Source organism: Micromys minutus, assembly GCF_963924665.1.
Source record: "Micromys minutus genome assembly, chromosome: 4".
NCBI classification, from domain to species: Eukaryota; Metazoa; Chordata; class Mammalia; order Rodentia; family Muridae; genus Micromys; species Micromys minutus.
In genome coordinates, this window is record NC_137973.1 from 65,002,999 (window position 1) to 65,024,363 (window position 21,365).

General features: G+C 37.8%; 1 protein-coding gene across 1 annotated transcript in view; it reads left to right on the forward strand.

Annotated features, from left to right (window-relative positions):
• Positions 1-21,365, forward strand: part of TBCK (TBC1 domain containing kinase) — a gene marked incomplete at its 5' end in the record, with an annotated part of 140,900 nt that overhangs the window by 50,422 nt on the left and 69,113 nt on the right. The window contains 5 exons of the mRNA XM_080915166.1: positions 656-706; positions 2,012-2,095; positions 8,156-8,241; positions 16,802-16,838; positions 17,943-18,104. Of these exons, the coding sequence (XP_080771292.1) occupies positions 656-706; positions 2,012-2,095; positions 8,156-8,241; positions 16,802-16,838; positions 17,943-18,104 (420 nt within the window). The remainder of the gene's footprint in view (positions 1-655; positions 707-2,011; positions 2,096-8,155; positions 8,242-16,801; positions 16,839-17,942; positions 18,105-21,365) is intronic.

Below are 21,365 nucleotides of genomic sequence, written 5' to 3' on the forward strand. Positions count from 1 at the left end.
GTTTCCTTTTTCTTTCTAGTATCAGTAATGTCTCTAATTATCTTTATGATCACTCATTCATAAATAAAACCCTATTCAGTCTAACCCTATTTTTGAGTGTTTTGGTATGAGCAGTGGATTTTCTTTTTGAGTTTTGTATTGCTTACTGACCACTCTTGAAGGTATGATTATTTTTACCCAGCACACCTGAGAGTACATTTCCTCCTAACTCATTATAGGTTCATTTTGTGTGTTCTTTAAGCATGGTAACAGATTAAGAGCACTATCATCAATAAAATAAATGTAGTTTTGTACTTTATTTCATAATCCTGAAGGAAAAGTGTTTATATGACAAAGATCCATCTCCTCCATGAGAAAACATACCCGAAGAGGCCAAATAATGACCAGATTCACACGTGGTTTGGGTCAGACTTGTGTTTGTAACTGAAGCCTCCAACATATTTGTTTCGGTTCTGCTGTGCTGCTCTTTGCCTTGTTTTGGACACTGACGGTCTGCCAGACCCCATTGGTTCTGCATCGCAGCCACTGACAGATACACATCTGTGGCCATGTGCGCACGATGCTTAACTACTGGAGAAATCCGGGGAAGGAGAGGGCTCTCCAGTTCTACTGAATGTACTCATTTCCCTCTCTGCTTTCAACTTCTCTGCATCAGGTCTTGACTCACTCTGTGCTCCATTCCTGTATCTGAATTTCAACAATGAAGGTAAGCTTTTCTATCGCTGAGAAATCACTGTGCATGTTATTCCTAAGTATCAGGCCCCAAACCAGAAGTGTTGTCTTAAAATTGTACCATTTTACCATGCACATATTGTAAAATATTGTGAAATTGTGCTCATTTCTTTTAGAGAGTAAAAATAATTAGTTGAATATTAAAGGGTATTCCTTGTCATGAGGCCATTCCTGACAGTTTGGTGGGAATTGTTCCAATTCTGCTGAATTACTTTACCCACTTTGATGACCACTTTTATGATCTTCGGGAGAAGATTCTGACTTTTCTAGAAATGACTGTTAAATATATTTTTTAAATAACTTATAGACCAATAAATATTGGTTAGGTTTCTCCCTTATTATACATCCAACACATATTCTATGAAACATGTTTAATGGAGGCTTCTTCGTGCCTCTTGTGAACTTAGGCAGCACTCTGTGAACCATGAGGTTGATCTTGGGTCTGGTTTGCTCTCATGGACCCGCACACGTGTGCCAGTGTCATGGGGTTGCACATGTGTGTCATTGCTGCTTGTCTTTGTCTGACAGTCTCTGTTGATGGCAGGATTTTGGTTCCCATCACTCTGTTTTAGGACCTTTTATTAGTAGATTTTTAAACTACCCTGTTAGATTTGATACCCTCAAATTTAGAACTCTGAATTACATCACTCACGTAGTATAAATATTCTATATTACCTTACTATATAGACATCTTACCTCTGAATTTCCATTGTCATATCATAGGCAATAGTAATTTTTGAAATTGAGTAGAAATGCAATAATCTTAAAATTTTAGATTTCTTTTTGAATGACTTTATAGTGCTCTCTTCTGATAAGCTTGCGCACTAGTCTGATCTGGTTTTTGCTGGGATTACTCCAGTATATGCAGTTATTAGTTACAGATCCAGAAGTAATGAAAGACCTGTATTTTAAAGTACAGGTTACAACTAGTACTCCTAAGGCCAGGAATCTTGCTTGTAGCAGCAGTAATTAAGGATTAGGAGACTCCTGCACCTTGTTAATAATGAGCTTAGAAGTTTAAAAAAATAAGAGCCAGATAATTAAGATTTATTGTTGTGGGATAATGATTGCCACAGCAATTTGAAATTGAAATTAGTGGAACGTTTATCTTTCAGTGTCTCCGTTAAATATTGGAAGCTTTTCTCCCTATGATTTTGTGTTTCCAGCATTCACTGTCATAGTTGTTATTTAATAGTAGACTCACAGAGTGTGTGCTGAGTGAGGAAGAGCTGCTCATTACTTTGTTAACTGATTGTGGGTTTGCTTTATTCTTTCTTAGCCTTGGCGTATGCATGCATGTCTGCTTTCATTCCCAAATATCTGTATAACTTCTTTTTGAAAGACAACTCCCATGTAATACAAGGTAAGAAAATGCCTTTTCCTGTCTTCATATAGGAACACATTTCTATCAAAAGACTCCAGTCTTTATGGTGATTGGTTTGAGCCAGTAGCATATGTGGATGGTTCATCGCCAAAACCCAGGAAGAAGTATCAGGACTTTTTCCTTATAATTTTAAAGTTATGGTCTTTTTCTGATGACTATTTAATATCTGCTCTCAGTTAAGATGCAGACATGTTACTTTGAGAATTAGAATTTGTCTCTAGCAGATAAAATGAAAACAAGCTATTTTGAAGGAGTCTATTAATTAAATTTTAGTGATATTGAAAATAGTCTTTGCTCCAACATACAATAAGGACACATGCACCACAATGTTCATAGCAGCCTTATTTATAATAGCCAGAAGCTGGAAAGAACCCAGATGTCCTTCAGTAGATGAATGGATACAAAAATTGTGGTATATTTACACAATGGAGTACTACTGAGCTATCAGAAACAATGACTTTATGAAATTCCTAGGAAAATGGGTGCATCTAGAGAATATCATCCTGAGTGAGGTATCCCAGTCACAAAAGAACAGACATAATATGCAGTCACTGATAATTGGATACTAGTCCCAGAAAGCTCTAAATACCCCAGAAACAACTCACAGATCCTATGAAGCTCAAGAATAACAAAGGCCAAATAGTGAAAGCCTCAGTCCTGAGGAAAAAAAAAAAAATGAGTGTATAGCACCCTCTCAGAGTGTGGTACTCCTGGACCTTAAGTCATTAATAATCCAAGAGCTAAGAATATAGCCTTGTGGCAATTTTTGGTATTCAAAAATCATTATGTTTAATCTATGCACACCAAGAAAACTTTGACTGTTTCCATGTTACGTTCTGTTCTACATGTACTTTATGCTTATGGTATCTAGTAGATTTCAATGCATAGTATCAAACTTCTAAAAGAATTAAGTACTTACAAAATATATTCATATAGTGTTAGGCCAAAATGCCTTTAAAAATCTGTACATGTCTCTCTCTTTTTTTTTTAAATAAAGTTGAAGGAGGAAAAAAAAGAAAATAGTCTTGATAGCTTATAGTATATGCATATGCTAGCCAAGGAAATTTGGCAACAATGTAATTGTTTTATAAGATCAAGGTATATTCACATGGAAAGATAAGGCTAAATGGAAAAAAATATAAGACTTTTTTTCAGTTTAGAAAATGTTTTCCAGTATAGAAAATACATGTTTTCTCTCTGGTAGAATAGAAATGAGCTACCAGATGAGCTTGTTTGCTTACCTAGGAAGAGTCACATATATAACTGTCAACCCAGGCTGAGTGACAGAGTGACAGACAGACTGACAGAGTGACTGACATAGTGTCAGAGTGACAGTGACAGACTGAGAGTGACAGGGTGCTTGCTTAGTATGTGTGAGGTGCCGCTTCAAGCTCCAGTTCTAGCACATGTTGAGAAATCATTTTTCTCTTCTCTTGAGCTCCCTCTTCTCATCAGTTTAGAAAGCTCTGTGCTTGCTCTTTGGCTTTTAGTAAAGAGGTCAAGCATTTGTTGCCACTGTGATTGTGGGAAATAGCTTCATCTGTCTTCTTCTTTGGGATGCCCAGAGTTGGCGCACCTTGTATCTGATTTGTGTGGCTCTGGCTGGCTACCATGAACCTTGGTGTGTAACTCAAGCGGCTTCTCCTGCCTCTGGCAGCTGGAGCTGGAGACATACATGACTCTGGCAGCACCTCTCTGCTTGTTGATGCGATCATCTGGGTTCTTTCCATCTTCTGGCTATTATAAATAGAGCCGCTATGAACATTGTGGTGCATATATCTTTGTTGTGTATTAAAGTGTCTCTAGGGTCCAACCCAGTTCTTCATGGAATTGGAAAGATCAATGTGCAATTTCATATGGAATAACAAAAGACCTAGAATAGCGAAATCCATCCTCAACAACAAAAAAACATCTGCGGGAATCACTATCCCTGACCTCAAGCTATATTACAAGGCAATTGTGCTGAAAACTGCATGGTACTAGTACAGAAATAGGCATGTGGATCAATGGAATAGAATAGAAGATCCAGAAATGAGCCCTCATGTATATGGTCACCTGATTTTTGACAAAGGAGCAGTAAACATTCAATGGAAAAAGGACAGCCTATTCAACAAATGGTGCTGGTCCAACTGGCACTCAGCATGCAAAAGAATGAAAATAGACCCTTTCTTATCTCCTTGTACAAAGCTCAAGTGCAAGTGGATCAAAGATCTCCACATTAAACCATGTACACTGAAACTATTAGATGAGAAAGTAGGGAAAACCTTAGAACACATAGGCACAGGAGAAAATTTCCTGAACAAAACACCAATGGCTCAAGCTCTAAGGTCAAAGATTAACAAATGGGACTTAATGAGATTGCAAAGTTTCTGTAAGGCTAAGGACATCGTCAAGAAAACAAAACGGCAACCAACAGAATGGGAAAAGATCTTTACCAACACCACATCAGATAGAGGCCTAATATCCAAGGTGTACAAGGAACTCAAAAAGCTAGACACCAGAGAATCAAATAACCCTATTAAAAAATGGGGTACAGAGCTAAACAAAATGTTTTCAGTTGAGGAACACCGAATGGCCGAGAAACATCTGAGGAAGTGCTCAACATCCTTAGCCATCAGGGAAATGCAAATCAAAACAACCCTGAGATTTCACCTCACACCAGTCAGATTGGCCAAGATCCAAAACTCAGATGACAGCAGATGCTGGCGAGGCTGCGGAGAAAGAGGAACACTTCTCCACTGTTGGTGGGGTTGCAAGCTAATACAACCACTCTGGAAATCAGTCTGGCGATACCTCAGAAAATTGGATATAGTACTACCTGAAGACCCAGCTATTCCACTTCTGGGCATATACCCAACAATTGGACTTTTTGTTACTTAGAGGAACTTGAATTCTATTAGAGGAGACTGTGTAATATGATATAGTTTTCACACATCTGCTTTCATGTCCCCGTTGGAATAAAGAGCTCACTCTGAGTTTCATTTGAAAGTTTGACTTCCATAGCCTAAACTTTGTCACCTTTAAGTTATATTTACATACATGAACTTACTTTAAATGCAATAACAATAAGTGGTGTATTAGTATATCTGTTTATGTGAGTATACGCATTCTAGTTTAAATCTGTTATACTAGAATATTGTTAGGCAGAACACAAGGAAAATATGGGTATGGGTGGGGTTCTACTGTATATGCATATACTATAAGCTATAAGAAGTATATTTAATATCACTAAACTAATGAATAGACTCCTTCAAAATAGCTTGTTTTCATTTTAACTGGTAGTAATCCTTAATCAGCTGCGTAAATCCACATATTAAGTTTATTGGACTTAAGTAGGAATGATTTTTAAGAAACCCCATTATAGCTGTGGAGAATTGCCTGAGGCATGAATTTCTGCTTTAAATTGAAACATACTTTTTGGAAGTTGAAAGTTAATGACTACAGCTTATCAATATACAGTTGATCACTTGTGGTGGTTCATGGTACATACTGCTGGCTTCTAGGTAAATTGAAATTATAGATACACCATAAGCAATGGTGGGAAAGCAGTTAAAAAAAGATAAATGTCTAAGTCACCTAGGGATTTCAACTTGATTCGTAACTCTTGAATTCATTGAAATTATACATTCTGGTCTAAAGTATGGTAGCATCACACTGAATGAAGAGAAAATCAAGAAAGGTGTTCACTGAACATCCTGTTCTTTATCTCAAATAAGTAAACAATGTCATGTTAGGTCATTGGTGGGCCTTGGCTGTGTCATTGAATTGAGTACAGCACTGACATTTTCTTTGCTTGACTCAATGTTGCTTATTGAACATACACATAGGATTTATAATCAACTAATTATAAAATACAAGGAATAATTAGGAATAGCATTAGTTGAAAAAAGTAATAAGTTACTTTTTTATTACTATTTCTTGAAATAGCATAGATACTTACATAAACTTATAAAGCAAGGAAACATTATTTTTGGAGATATTTCACTAAATATTCATTTAAAAATTAGTTATTTTGTTAGAGAAAATTTAGATTATCAAAAGGAAAGTTTTTAATTTTTATTGTTATTATGATTTTAATTTCAGAAAAGAAACTGAGCCCATTTGTCTTACTATACTTTGTTTAGTTGCACCTTGTAGCCCAGACTGCTGTAGATACCACAGTCCTCTTCTCTCTCCTCACAGACTGCTGAGGTCACAGCCTTTTCATTTTGGTTAAGGGTTCTGTTTTGTTTTTGTTTTGTTATAACAAAGTTATTGATTTTAGAACACATGGTACCATACAATCTTATTTAAGTCCATTAGTATGTAATCAATGAATTGGTACAAATAGTAACCTGGTGAAACAGTGGATAAAGTGAGAACATATTCTTCATATTGAACCCTATGACTTGTAATAGAATTAGAATAAACAAAAGGGATATGTGTGCATGTATATGTGTGCATGTGTGTATATATGTGTGTGCATGAGTGTGTGCATGTGAGTGTGGGTGTGTATGTGTCTGTGTACTGGGGAGGGTTCCTACAAGCTCTTCAACCTGCAGTGAAACAGTCCAAGACTAGAATGAAATTCAGTTCAGCTCAACTTAGATAGCCATCTAGCCATCACAAGCTTAAAGAAGTCTGACAGCACAATTTTGAAAAAAAAAAAGATTTCTGGTGACAATTAACTCTGTCCCATGTGTTCAACAAAGTTTGAACTTAAGCCATGTTTACATTGAAACTCTTTTACAAAGCAGATATGTGTTCCTCCATAAAGATAGGTTCTGTTGACTCAGAAACTACGGTGAAGATCAAGCCTAAGGAGCTTGAATAAGGTAAACGGTGCCTATGGGAGTCAGGATTGGCCTGGCCTAAGCTAACAGAAATTACTTACTCTGTTGTAAAGTACAGTGACACCTCATAATGACACTCTTGTGGACCAAGAAGCAACGCTCAAGATTTAGGGCAAAAGTCTTGGATAAACAAACATAATACTCTGGGCATCAGGTGAAGCCTGGCCCTGCAGATAGCAAAGGATCACCAGACTGTGAACTGCCTTTCCCAGTGTTCAGGAAGAGACAGGTAAACACATCCTTCCTTTGAGGAGATAAGCCTGAGTGTTTAACTGTCCTGGCTTCTCCAGGACTTTAACCCTCTATTCTCTGTCTGTCTGTCTGTCTGTCTGTTTGTCTCTCTCTCTCTCTCTCTCTCTCTCTCTCTCTCTCTCTCTCTCTCTCTCTCTCTCTCTCTCTCTCTCTCTCTCTGTGTGTGTGTGTGTGTGTGTGTGTGTACGAGAGCGAGAGTGTTTGTGCAGGTACTCAATGTACATGCATGTGAATACCGGAAGGTGAAGTTAGGTACCATCTAAATCGCTCTCCACTTTATCAGGGTCTCTCACTGAACAAGCAACACCCCCAGCTCCCTGAAGCCTGTCTTGCTTTTTTAAATTATAGATGCCCAGCTTGCTGGCATCTGAACTCAGCTCCTCATGCTTGCAACAGCAGCCTTTTTACACACCAAGCTATCTGTCCTATCAAAAGATGGTTTCAATTCTCTCCATTTACCTAACTTTCTGACATATTCCTACATATGTCAGACAATTATATATAGGAAAAGATTTACAGCTAGAAAAGACTCTGAAATTTGTATATAGAAAGCAATTTGAGGCACAGTTACTCTCCTATGCCTGTTTGTCTTTTACTGTTCCTTACTTATAAGTCTGTTCTACCTTCTACACATTGTGTCAATGAGAGACATAGTCACTGTTACTAGACCAAATGTATTTCTACACTTTGGTTGAAAAATATCAGCTATCCTGTATATAATTTTTCACTCAAGAAATAACAGCTAGCTCTGAAGTAAGATGTGGGGTTGTTTATAGTGTATGGGTTTACTACTAAGCCCTGTGATTCAAGTCGTAACAGAATGGAAAATGACATATTAGAGCACATTGCTCTGTGGAGCAGTTTGACTCTCACCCATCGTAAGCTGTGGTTCACTTACTTAAGGCTTTGAGATTGTTGAAGACTGCGGTTGTCTTCAGCGTTGTTATCCTTTCAGAGTACCTGACTGTGTTCTCCCAGATGATTGCCTTCCACGATCCAGAGCTGAGCAATCACCTGAACGAGATTGGATTCATCCCTGATGTGAGTATACCTGCTGCACTGGCTTCATCCCTGACCTGAGAGTGCCTGGTGCACTGCAGAGTGTGAGCTGGAAGTGTAAGGTCATGCAGAAATGACAATAAAAGATGCTGTTTTTACATTATTGGTCATAGGTGTCTGCACGAGTTGCTAAAGGTACAGAGTTTTGTGTGCAGTTACCTTCATGTCCTCACAGAAAAGGTTTCATATTCCTTCGCATGTTTACTGTTAACTGTTGTTTAAAACCCATTGTAGAGTGGGTTTACAAAATAGGTTTTTATTAATCCTTCAGAAATTTCATGCAGTGTGTTTTGATCATATTACCTCTCTCCCATCTCCTACCAGATTCCAGTCTCTCTAACCATCCAACTTTGTGTGAGCAATTTTGGTCACTTCCGCTCTCATTTCTGAGTTCCTCAAGTCCAGTTCGTGCTGCCTACATCCATTGAGATGTGGGGCATGGTCAGCTTACTAGAAAAAAGTTTTATTAAATTGTTCTCTAAAGGGCTTTCACTTTGGCTTGATATCCTCCCTTCCTTCCTTCCTTCCTTCCTTCCTTCCTTCCTTCCTTCCTTCCTTCCTTTCTTTATTGATAGATGTAGTATACAATAGAAGTAGTGTACAATTCAGGGCAAACTCTGGACACCCCTAACACTCACCACTGGTACTCATAGTGACCCTCTAATCTTGCTCCTCCATGCATTTCTGGAAACTTGTTCTACATCTGTTTTCGTGCTATCTAGGTAATGGTTTGTCACTCCAGAGAATGTGGCAGCGAAAAGAGAGTGAGGGTAAAAGTGACTGTGTCTTAATCCATAGAAAAGTCCCATCTCCAACGGTCCCTTGCCATAGAAAGTAGGCGAATGAAACTTTTTACTAAATGATTAACTGGGTGATTTTAGAAACAAGAGCTACAGGCAAATCAGTGACTCTGAGAGAAGACAAATGAGTCTTTCCCATTGCTGAGCCCTGCTTGGTTATCCAGTACGTTGTTGGTCAACCCTGAAAGCATAGCAGTAATGAATGAATTCAGCTCTTTGGTGTTTATATGTCATTCATAAGCATATATGTAGCAATAAAATTAAAGAAGAGGCCATGAATGGGAGAGGGAATGAGTACAAGTAGGGAAGTTGGAGGGAAAGAAAAAAAATAATGAAATACAGGTATATAATCTAATTTTTTAAATAAATAAATTTGCTTTTTTTAAAGAACAAATATACCCCTGTCGCCTTTGACAGTGAGTAGCAGTGGCTGGAGTGGGTGTGGTCTCCTGACACTTGGTCACATCTTAGTTGCACTTAATCAGCCTGTGTACAAGTCTCCACTGTCTCTGCCGATTATTGCTTCAGTGTTCCTTAAAACTACCTTTGAGAGTTGTAACTGTGCCTCTAATAACACTGTGATCTAGGATTCATTCAGACAAAGAGTGGGTTCGGTGATAATCAGATCCCAAACTGAGTTCCCACTCAAGAACTAATCCTATCAAAGCAAGCCTTCGTTAATCCTCCATCCTCCATGTTGAAATGCAGGCCCCTGGAGCAGGGGAGATTGTGATTTCTGGCTCCCTTCCATTTGCTCTGGGTCACAGAACTCTGGGCACGAAGCAGTTCTGAAGCTTAAGTAGCTTGGGATATTGTGCACTGATGTGATGCCTAGATTATCTAAGTCGGGGCAGTTATGTGATTTACATATAAATAGAGTAAGTAATGCATATTTGGAGAGGTTTCGGCCAGGGCGATTTTTATCATTCTTTCCTTATGCATTTCTGCTTCTGGAAATACACCAGGACCTTAAAAATGAGAATAGCAAAGTGTGCTTCCTCATTCTTAAGATAACAATTTTCTTCTAAAGTGTACAGAATAATATTCAGCTTGCCTCCTATAAACAGTTGTCAGGTGACCATTAAGAGAAATGATCCTGGCTCTCTTCAGTATCCTTTTGACCCTACTGTCTGAGGTGAAGATAACACTAACAAATTCACGGGTACAGTGATTAGCCATCCTCACATAACTGCAGGTGATAAAAGATACTTACACTACCTAATTTTCTTCCACTTAAAAGTTTTTGCTGCATCTTTGGCTGGGTTTATATATAAACAGAAAATACAGAAGTGCTACTTAGATTTACTTGTTTTTTAATTTCTTCTTTGTTTTTTGTTTCTGGCCTTTAAGAAGTCTTAGATTTTAGTCCAAAGAAATTATTGACACTGGGCTTTTGATTTTATATCAAAATATGTTGCAGGAGAAATTCTGTATTTAGATCATCACAAAGTAAGATCCGCATTGTGGAAGGTCTGCAGTCTTTAGGGTGCATGCTTGTCTGGCATGATTAGAGCAATGACTCTGATTCCCTAACCTTTGAATACAAGGACCTCAGCACTATTTCATAGGGAAGTGCCCAAACCGTATAAACCAAAGGTTTATTATTCTAACCAGAAAGGAGAAAATAAATAGTTTAATAACTTTGTATTTAAAAGAATCATTTGTAATTTGAATATTTAACAACAGCTATTCAGTAAATCTTCAGTTGAATCCCCAGATCTGTAATGTTTCTGATGTAACATATCCTCATGCTGTTAGTGGGAGAAAGTCGTTTTTCACAGCTATCCATGGCCTAGGATCACTGTATGTTCTTAGAGTTAATGAGGACCCCCAGGAGTTTTGTGTGTGTGTTTTATTGATCCGTAGCTTTTGCAGCAGGTATAGACTGATAACAACTAACTATACATGGTGGCACAAGTTCTCGGGGGGTCTCAGGAAGCATGATCAAGGCCAGCCTGGACTCTATAGCAAGACAATGTCTTTCTCATACACACACACACACACACACACACACACACACACACACACGCATGCACAAAAACAAACAGTAAAATTTTAATAATAATAATGTTAGCTAAAATCATATTTTTAAAAAAATAACATTTTCCCAAAACAGAAGAGTACTATTGTTATATAGTTTTTGTCTCAAAATGAAGCTGGCAGGGTTCTCATAACTACTTCTGTGTTCAGTTTGTTGCCACTCATAGTTTCGATTACAAAGTGTTTTAAACTTACTTGGAATGTACAGTCTGAAACTGTATCAGTGAATTTTGATCATATGTTCCATTGCAATCCATTAGTCTGCCTTGCATTTTAATGTCTTTTTCACCCATGCATAATGTTGTAATGTTATGAATCAATAATTTGCAAAATACAGATTAACTGGATTTTTACATTTATCAAGTATGAAACATTGTATTATACAAACTCCAAAAAAAAATTAGATTTCATGTTATCACTGTTCATGTAACAAGTCATTAGACAGTTAGGGAGGTAACTCAAAGGGTACAGCTTTTAGTGTGCAACCAAAAAGATATCACTCACTTAACTGCCAGCTGGGCACAGTGACTGATCTGTGATTTCAGTGTAGGAGGGAGAGACTGGGCATCCTATAGTAACCCAACCAGCAAGCTCTGGTTTCAAGTGGGAAAGCAACCAAGGGCAAAACCAGTTGTATGTATGTCATGGGAATTATCTTATAATATTCCTTAAATTTATTTTTGATTATGCTCCTCTGTGGAAGGGTATGGGGGGGGGGGGTGGAGGCCAGAGTTGTTAGATGCCCTGGAACTGAAGTTACAGGTGGCTGAGGTGCTGAAGGGCAACATGCTCTTAATTGTTAACCTATCTTTCTAGCCCCCCTTTTTTATTAAAATAACTTTCATCTCAGCTCAAGATGTTTCTTAAAGTAACAGGTATAGTTTACTCATTTAAAAAATGATCAAATATGCAAGCTTTAAATTATTATTTATCTATCAAGTAAAAACAGTATCTCCTGAAGAAAGCTCCTTGTGTTCTCATAACTCAAGTGATTGTCCAGCTCCCCTCACAGTTTACTACAGAGCATAGTTTCCTGCCTCCTAAGTCATATTACAAAATATTAGGGAAGAACTATAAAGGATTCATAATTTTACCCCTTACAGACATAACTATTATACTTTGGGGCCGTTGTCATGATTTCTGCAGTTTTATCTACCCATGCCATTGCACCATAAACATAAACATCTATCCAGTGAGAACAGTGACTGGGACACAGAATGCCATGCTTATTCCTTTGAGAGTTTACATGTCATACATGTGTGACAGACCTCACAGACTACAGTACGCATTATAAAATAACCTGACATGTTTTTCTGTCTTCTACTGCTTCCACAGTGTGTAGGGGCACAAGGAAAGCTCCTGTCCAGGTACATCTAAGTCTCAGCTCTGCTGCTCCCAACACAATTTCAGAATTACAAAGAAATCCCATTGTTCCTGTGTTACCTTGTTACTCTGTGTTTTTAAGCACAATTACAAATAACTTACTGGTTAGTTGATATAACCAGTAGGTTGATAAAAATAAGTTCTATGTGGCTAAAATAAACATAACATAGTTCTAATGAGATTGTTAATATTTTTTAAAAATACAGATTTATAAAAGGTACCATATCTGTGATTTCTAAGAAGGAGAAACTATATTTCTCAGAAGATTGACAGTGTAGGAAAATCCTTAGGAGCCAACCTGCTGCTATTTTTCCAGGTCTCTACAGTGCAGAGCACTGGCGAGCCGTGCCCAGTTCTTGCTTGCTGCTGCTAGGGGGCAGCATTTACCAAGCTGACAGCCACAGCTGACATTTGCAATTGGGAGACAACTCAGAAAATGTACAACTTTTTATTGGTTTTACCATCTAACTTGGAACTGAAAAATAACAGAGGCTATATGTATTTTTATATTAAATATTTAAACACTTAGAAACATTAAAAAATAAAAATCTGTTCAAAATTTTCTTATTCCAATATTCTTATGTATATGAGGCCATATTCTTAAAAGTGTACTCATATTTGAGAATTATCTAAGGCAATGCATATGACGTAACCTGGACTTCATACAGCAAGTCTTACCACACCAGCTACTTGGGAGGTTAATGCAAACAATTCAAAAGTTCAAGACTTTCTTTTATTACAGGGGGCTTTGGGCCTAGACAACTTAGTGAGATTCTGTCTAAAACTGAAAGGTTAGAAGAAGACTGAGGATATACTTGAATGACGCGGTGCTTTCTTGGCTTTGGAGTCCCTACGCCTAAGCTTCCCCTTACCCCAAATGAGAAAAAGAAAAGAAAAAAAGAGAAGAGAGATTTTTAAAATGAAAAAAAAAAAAAAAAAAATGATGTAGGAAGACTAGAGGAATTGTGCCTCACATATTATTATTGCATTTATCTGACCTTCATGTTATTGGTAAGAAGTATCTAGTGCTAGTAATAGTACCTCCACGCCTCTGAGTTCACTCATGAGCCTTTAGAAGTAACTGTCATCAAGCATGTGCCTGTAGAGCTAGAGTTGGTGATGTTTCTAGTACTTCCTGCTATTAATATGAAAATGTTCTTCTGGACAGAGTCGTTGGGATGAGGTTCTTCTTTCATTCTTTATGCTGCTTTGAAGACCTCTCAGGAGGCATAATCTCAGGAGCCTTTGGTTCTATAGTCTGTTATCTCTATTGTGTGTTTCTTTCATTGTTTAAACAGATATTTGCTGCCTATTCTATATTGTATCTTACGCTACCCACTGGGGTACACTAAAGGAGATGGGTAAAGACAAAAGCATTTTTCCTCGTATTTCTATGGAAATATATGATAAAAAGTGATGGGGCTGGAGAGGTGGCTTGGCAGTTAAGAACTCCTGCAGAGCTCCCAAGCTCTCTTCCCAGCACTCACATGGTGTTCACAACCCTGGGTAATCCAGTTCCAGGGGATCTGACTCTCGCTGGCCTCCAGGGACTCCCATGGTGCACACCATTCATCCTTGAAAAATTCTCATACATAAGTTTTTATAAAACTATTTTAAAAGTAAGGCAAGTAAATAAAAGATCTTTTACAATACTACACATTTCCCAATAAATAAATAATTAAGCAGATGTCATGAAAAAAAAGTCTATGAAAAAAGACAATGTGATATTTTCAGTATATATTGGTAATAAGAAATAAAAACAAGCTGAATTTGGACATATGTGTTAAGTGTGTGAATGAAGATAGAGTTGAATTTTTAAATGAGTTTGCCAGGAGAAGTTCTCAGAAAAGAGGATTTTGAATCAGTTCCTTGCAACAATGAAATAGGGACCAAGCAAGTTCCAGCCTGGGTGAGAAGCATATGCCAGAGATGTTGAAGGAATATCCACCGTGAATGGAGCATGGTGAGGCCGCATGGCAGGAACTGGAGGGGAGAGGGTTTTGAGTGTTACAGGCACCACAAAGAAAGAAGATGCTTTTGAATAGGATAGTGACCCCTGTAACATAACGAGCTGTAGATTAGTCATAGCTATGGGAAACGTGGACATGAGATGGGGTGGCTTCAATCTGGACTTAGCAGGAGAGGCAGAAATTTTCACTGCTCACTTATTAAGATTTTGAAGTTAGAAGAGCAGGACTGCTGATGACAGACACATGATGTTTAGGAAGAGGGGAGTCAGGAACAACTGCACACTTGAGTTTCAGCAAGTGGAAGGAGAAGCTGCTCTTAACTGCATGTAGAGATCTATGTTTGGAGGTACAGAGTGTGCAGGAAGTCTCAAGAGGTCAGCTAAAGGCAGTTGATTGATAAAGAGACTGACTGTAGGCAGGCAGACAGACAGACAAAGTGTTTAACATGTGCACTGAAATATAAATAGGCATTTTAGATGTAAAATTGGAATTTATGAGAGAGGGCTTGGATTAGAACTGAAATATACCAGTCTTTATACTATAATAAGTATATTTAAAAAACAGAAAATACAATGAAGTTTCTGGGAACTGAAGTGTAATAGTCCTGTATTTAAACATCAAAAGGGTGAAAAGAAACTCAAGAAGGAACAAAACAAAAGCAAACAAACAGCAAACATGGATAGACAGCAGTAAGAAAAGCTAGAAGAAAACTCAGTATGTTGTCTAGAGCCAAGTAAGAAAAGTGTGTTCACATACAGTGGGAGTGGTCAACAATGTCTAGCTTTACTGAGTGGTACAAAAGATTAGCAGAGAGAATTGGTAACATAGAAGCTGTCAATGCACAGTGGAACTGGTCACTGCCCATCCTCTGTGCCTGATAACAGTCTTGGCATGTACTAAGTGTTCAGTGTTTGAAGGAGGGAGGGAGGAAGGGAAGGAGAGAAGAGGTAGGTGGGTGAGGAAGGGAGTGAAAGAAAGAAAAGAAAAAAAAAAAAAAAACAAAGGAAAAGAACCAAAAAAGAACATTTACCCACAAGAAGGTTTCTACTGTGGTCAAAAAGGCCCTAAGTTTCTGCATCTTTGCCATTAATGCCCTAGCCAGTACTTCTGAGGGTTTAGCACATAACTATAAAGCATGTAAGTCTCTGTAACATGTTAGTTCATTTGCATTTAGTACCAGACATTTATGTTGAGTGTATGAGTGAAAATGTTCACAATAAATTATACAAAACATAGTTGCTTTAATAAAATAGTCTTAATGACAATCAATTGTCCCACATCAAAATGATCACAGGTAATGTAATTGATGTTATAGCTTTAAGATAAAGGTCAAATAATGTGATAAAATTTGACTCATATTTTTATTTAAATTAATATATGGAACTTATACTTAATTAGATTTATTATTTTGTACAATGCACATTCATTACTTTGAAGCTAAATATCCTGAGCTTCCTTTTTACCTGCTTCTCCACTTAAGTAAGTGATGTGGAAATCAATGTTCATTGTTTTACTATAATATTTATATTTTAATGAACTATATATTTTTACTTTTAGTTCTTGACTAGCCTTTGTATAGAATACATACTCTCTTATATACAATACCAAGACAGTATGCTACTCACCTTATAAGTTTATAATTGATGGGTTCCGAAAGGGTGTTTATCTAAGTTGGTAGTATAGGTCTTTGTTTAACTGGAGCCTGTGTTCACTCAGAAATTATTTTAATTTTAAGGCTTGTCATTAACAGTCCTAGTCCAAGAACAGGGATGGAATGAATATTGCAACTCAAACAAATAGGGAGAAGAGAAAGGGAGGCTTCTTCTGCTTCCCCTTTCTACTCTGGATCCTCAGTGGGCTAGATGGTGCTGTATGCAAACTAGTCCACTTTACTTAACACTTTCTTAAGTTAGTTCCACCTGAAAACATGCTCAAAGATGCATCCCAAAGAAATGTTTATTCACTTATCTGAGCATCCTAGTAATCTGTTAGTTTAACACAAAAGATGAACTATCATAAGGATCTTTACAATCTATAAACGGTACACTTAAAATTTATGTACCATTATTGCATTTGATTTGGCCATAGTCTTGGTGAATACTCATTGCTAAAATGAGGATATACTGTGAGTAAATCCTGGCAAAAGGATCACCCACATTTATAAGATAGATATCCCTCTATAAAATGTATTGTGATAATAACTAATTAGCTGCATTCTTTCAGATCTAGTCACTGGAGTAGAACAACACAGTGAACTTTTAAAGCATTTAGTTTGGTGATGAGCACCCTAATTGTGCCTTTTACTTTCTCCACATTTGTGCCCTGGGCTCCTTCCTGTTCTGCTGACAGCTCTACGCCATCCCTTGGTTTCTCACCATGTTTACTCGTAAGTACCATCCCCTTTGTGATAGCAAAAGCGCAGCCTCATTCTTCCTCAGAATTTTAAATTTGTAATGTTAAGTAAATGCAGTGTAAATCTCTATAAAATTTCGAGCATGATATAGTTTATAGACAAAAAATTTCAAGGGTTCTGGCCTTAAATATTAAGAATATGTTGCAGAAAACTAAAATCTACTTTGCATGTGGCATACGACTTCTCCTCAAGAAGAGAATTTAACATCAACATTTGAGGACAGTTTTCAACTAAATTGACTTGCTTTCTAGGTGTTCTCTATTAACTAATGGTTTTATTTCCTAACCTGGGAATCCTCTAGAAATCAATCATCTTATATGACTATGTAATGATTTAGTCAGCTGTGGATATGCAGATGGACAGCCATGCTTAATTGCAGTAACTGTTGAGATCATCTACATGCTTCCACCTAGAAAGGTAGTCACAGTAGTATTGGGAGAATATTGGGTATATATTTTAATTAATAGATTTTTGGTAGAAATTTGGTAAAGCAATTGTGTGTGATGCACAATAGAAATAGCATCTTATTGTACATAAAGCAGTTCTAAAGTTCATCTTCAGATATAAACATATAGATAGTGTTACTTAAAAGTCTGGGGGAGGTTCTGAGTGAAATATACCAATTATTAATGAGATTTTAAAATGTAATCTTTGATCAATTATATAAATTTAAAGCACTTTAGGAAGCTGCAAATTAATGAAATCTGGGTTAGAGATTTGGCTGAGCAGTTTTTGCAGAGAACCAGAATTTGGTTTCTATTACCTGTATTAGATGGCTCACAGATAGCTGTAACTAAGGCTTCAGAAGGCCATATACTCCATAGGTGCACGTTCACACATACACACACACACACACACACACACACACACACACACACACACACACACATACACACAAATCTTTAAAAAAACAAACAACCTAATGGTCAAGCATTTTGTCAACACAGTTTAACTCCTTGACTCTTAAATAACAACGTGACCTTGAAATGATAATCATTGAATATATATAGTTGCAGCTGTTAGTGTGTTTGACAAATTTGGATTTTGTTTAAGTATATTTTATAAAATTTCCTACAGATGTATTTCCACTACACAAAATTTTCCACCTCTGGGATACGTTATTGCTCGGAAACTCCTCCTTCCCATTCTGCATTGGAGTAGCAATCCTGCAGCAGCTGCGCAACCGGCTTCTGGCTAACGGCTTCAATGAATGCATCCTTCTTTTCTCCGACTTACCAGGTATGCGTCTAAGTGAAGGAATCACTAAATGCAATTTTGACTCTTTTAGCCATGAGAGAAAATCATTCAGCTTGGACCCTATTTTCATGGTCAGAATAATCAGTGCTTTTGCTAGCCTAGGAATGCAGAGGCTAACACAGGTCATACTGAGCCACTGTGGATTATTTCCATCACAGTGCTGCCACCAGAAGGGTAAAAAGCCATGGCTCTGGGACTAATCTTGCTTAGGACCCATCCATTTATCTTCAGCTGATAGAGAGTAAACAAAGGCTACTCAGGAAGGTGTTTGAAAATATGTTTATATAAGGATGGTAATTCACATGGAACATTGCTCCCTTCTAGCCACAGCTGCTTGGTAACAACTTGACAAGTTTAAGAGGAGGAAACACTGTCCTTAAAGGAAAATAACCCAAACTCTAGAGAAATATGTAATATAAGCTAGTGACTAAGCCGACTAAGATATTTACAAGAAGTTTGAAAACCTTGGGAAGACTATTTCAATGCAGAAATGCAGAAGACAACCATGGTTTCATTCTTGATGTTGGAAAGATAGGGTTTATGTGGTTCCCTAAGATAGAATGTCTCTACACAGTAAGGAAGAAGCTAAATGTTTTCAAGATATAAAACTTGAACTAAAAAGAAGACTCATCCCTTAAAAGTCCTTGCTGCTCTTGCAAACCCAGGTTTGGTTCCCAGCACTCACATGGTGGCTAACAACCATCAGTAACTCCAGTTCTAAAGGATCCATTGCCCTCCTCCTGCCTCTATGGGCAACAAACACACATGTGGTACATACACATACATGAAGGCAAACACTCATAGATGTCAAATAAAAATAAACTTTTTCATGAATTTATTAAGTCGTTCACTTTACATCCTGATCACAGTTCTCCTCCTCTCCTCCCAGCTCTACCCTTACAAATCCCTCCCCCCATTATCCCCTCCCCTTCTCCTCAGAGAAGAGGAAGCCCTTCTTGTGTAACATCCTTCCCTGAAACATTTATTCCCAGCAGGACTAATCACATCCTCTCCCAGTGAGGCTCAACCAGGCAGTCCAGTTAGGGGAAGGGGACCCAATGACAGGCAACAGACAGAGACAATTTCTACCCCCAATTGTTAGAGGGCCCACATGAAGACCAATCTGCACATCTGCTATAAATGTGTGTGTTGGGAGCCTAGATCCAGCCCCTGCATGCTCTTTGGTTGATGGTTCAGTCTCCGTGATCCCAGAATAGTTGACTCTGTAAGATTTCTTATGGTGTCCTTGCTTCTCTAGCTTGTTCAATTCTATCTCCTCTTCTACAAAACTTCTCAAGCTTTGCCTGATGTTTGGCTGTGTTTCTCTATAGCTGTTTGCATCTGCTGCTGAAAATGCCTCTCAGGAGACAGCTATGCTAGGTTCCAGTCTGCAAGCATGGTAGAGTATCATTAATAGTGTCAGGGTTGGCACTCTCACGTAGGATGGGTCTCAAGTTAGGCCAGTCCTCTATTGAATCTTTAGGCAGGACAGGTTTCAGGTTGAAGGTTTTGTGGATGGATTAGTGTTTCCCTTCCTCCACTGGAAGACCCACTTGACTATAGGAAGTAGCCAGTTCAGTTTTCCCTACTGGTAGGAATCAGCTAAGGTCACCCAAATAGTTTCTAGTAGCCTCCTCCATTCCAGGTCTCCAATTAGTCCCAAAGATGCCTGCTCTCAGTGATTTCCATTCTCACTCCCAGACCTCTCCTGCCTCCGACCCACATCTGATCATCATCCCTGTCCCTCCTTTCCCACCCAGTTCCCTCTTTTCATCCACCCCCATGACTGTTTTTTTTTTTCCCTTCTGAGTGAAATTCAAGCATCCTCCCTTGGGCTGTCCTTATTACTTAGTTTCTTTGGGTCTGTAAATTATAGCATAGTTATCCTGTACTTCATGGCTAATGTCCTCTTATCATTGAGTGTATACCATGTGTGTCTTTCTAGGACTGGATTACTGCACTCAGGATGATATTTTCTAGTTCCATCCATTTGCCTGAAATTTTCATGATGTTCTTGTTTTTAATACTATTCCATTGTATAGATGCACCACATTTTCTCTATCCATTCTTCAGTTGAGGGACATCTAAGATGCTTCAGTTTCTGGCTTTTATGAATAAAGCTGCTACAAACATAGATGAGCAAGTGTCCCAGTGGTATATAGTGGGACATCTTTTGAGTATATGCCAAGGACTTGGTACAGCTGGGTCTTGAAGTAGAACTTTCCCCAATTTTCTAGGAAACTACCAAATTGATTTCTAGAGTTGTTGTATATGTTTGCATCTCACCAGCAATGGAGGAGTGTTCTACTGTTCCACATCCTCACCAGCATGTGCTGTCACTTTAGTTTTTGGTCATGGCTATTCTAATTGCTATATGAAAGAATCTCAGTCATTTTTATTTTAATTTCCCTGATGACTTAAGAACATTGAATTTTTCTTAAGTGCTTCTTGTTTCATTTTTTAAATACAAATATTTTACATTTTCTTACATTTTCTGGTTCCATGTTTTGTCCTGGTTCACTGATGCCATCGATCTTGTATCTGTTGAGGCCTGTTTTGTGACTGACTATATGGTCAGTTTTGGAGAAGGTTCGATGAGGTGCTGAGAAGAAGGTGTATTCTTTTTGGATGAAATGTCCTATAGATGTCTGTTAATTCCAGTTGGTTCATAACCTCTGCTAGTTGCACTGCATCACTGTTCAGTTTCTGCCTCCATGATCTGTCCATTGATGCAAGTGAGGTGTTGAAATCTCCCACTATTATTATGTGTGGTATAATATATGCTTTGAGCTTTAGTAGGATTTCTTTTATAAATGTAGGTTAGCTTATATTTGGAACATAGATAGATGTTCAAGATTGAGAGTTTATCTTGATAGATTTTTCCTATGATGAGTAAAAAGTGCCCTTCCTTATCTTTTTTGATAAATTTTGGTTGAAAATCTATTTTATTTAATATTAGAATAACTACTCTAGCTTGTTTCCTGGGACCATTTTTTTGGGAAGGGTTTTTCCCAGCCTTTTACTCTGAAGTAGTGTCTGTCTTTGTCTCTGAGATGAGTTTCCTGTATACAGCAAAATGCTGGATCCTGTTTTTGTATCCAGTCTGATCGTCTAAGGCTTTTTATTGCGGAATTGAGTCCATTGATATTAAGAAAAATTATAGAATAGTGATTGTTGTTTCCTGTTATTTTTGTTGTTAGAAGTAGAGTTATTATGATGGTTTGCATATGCTTGGCCCAGGGT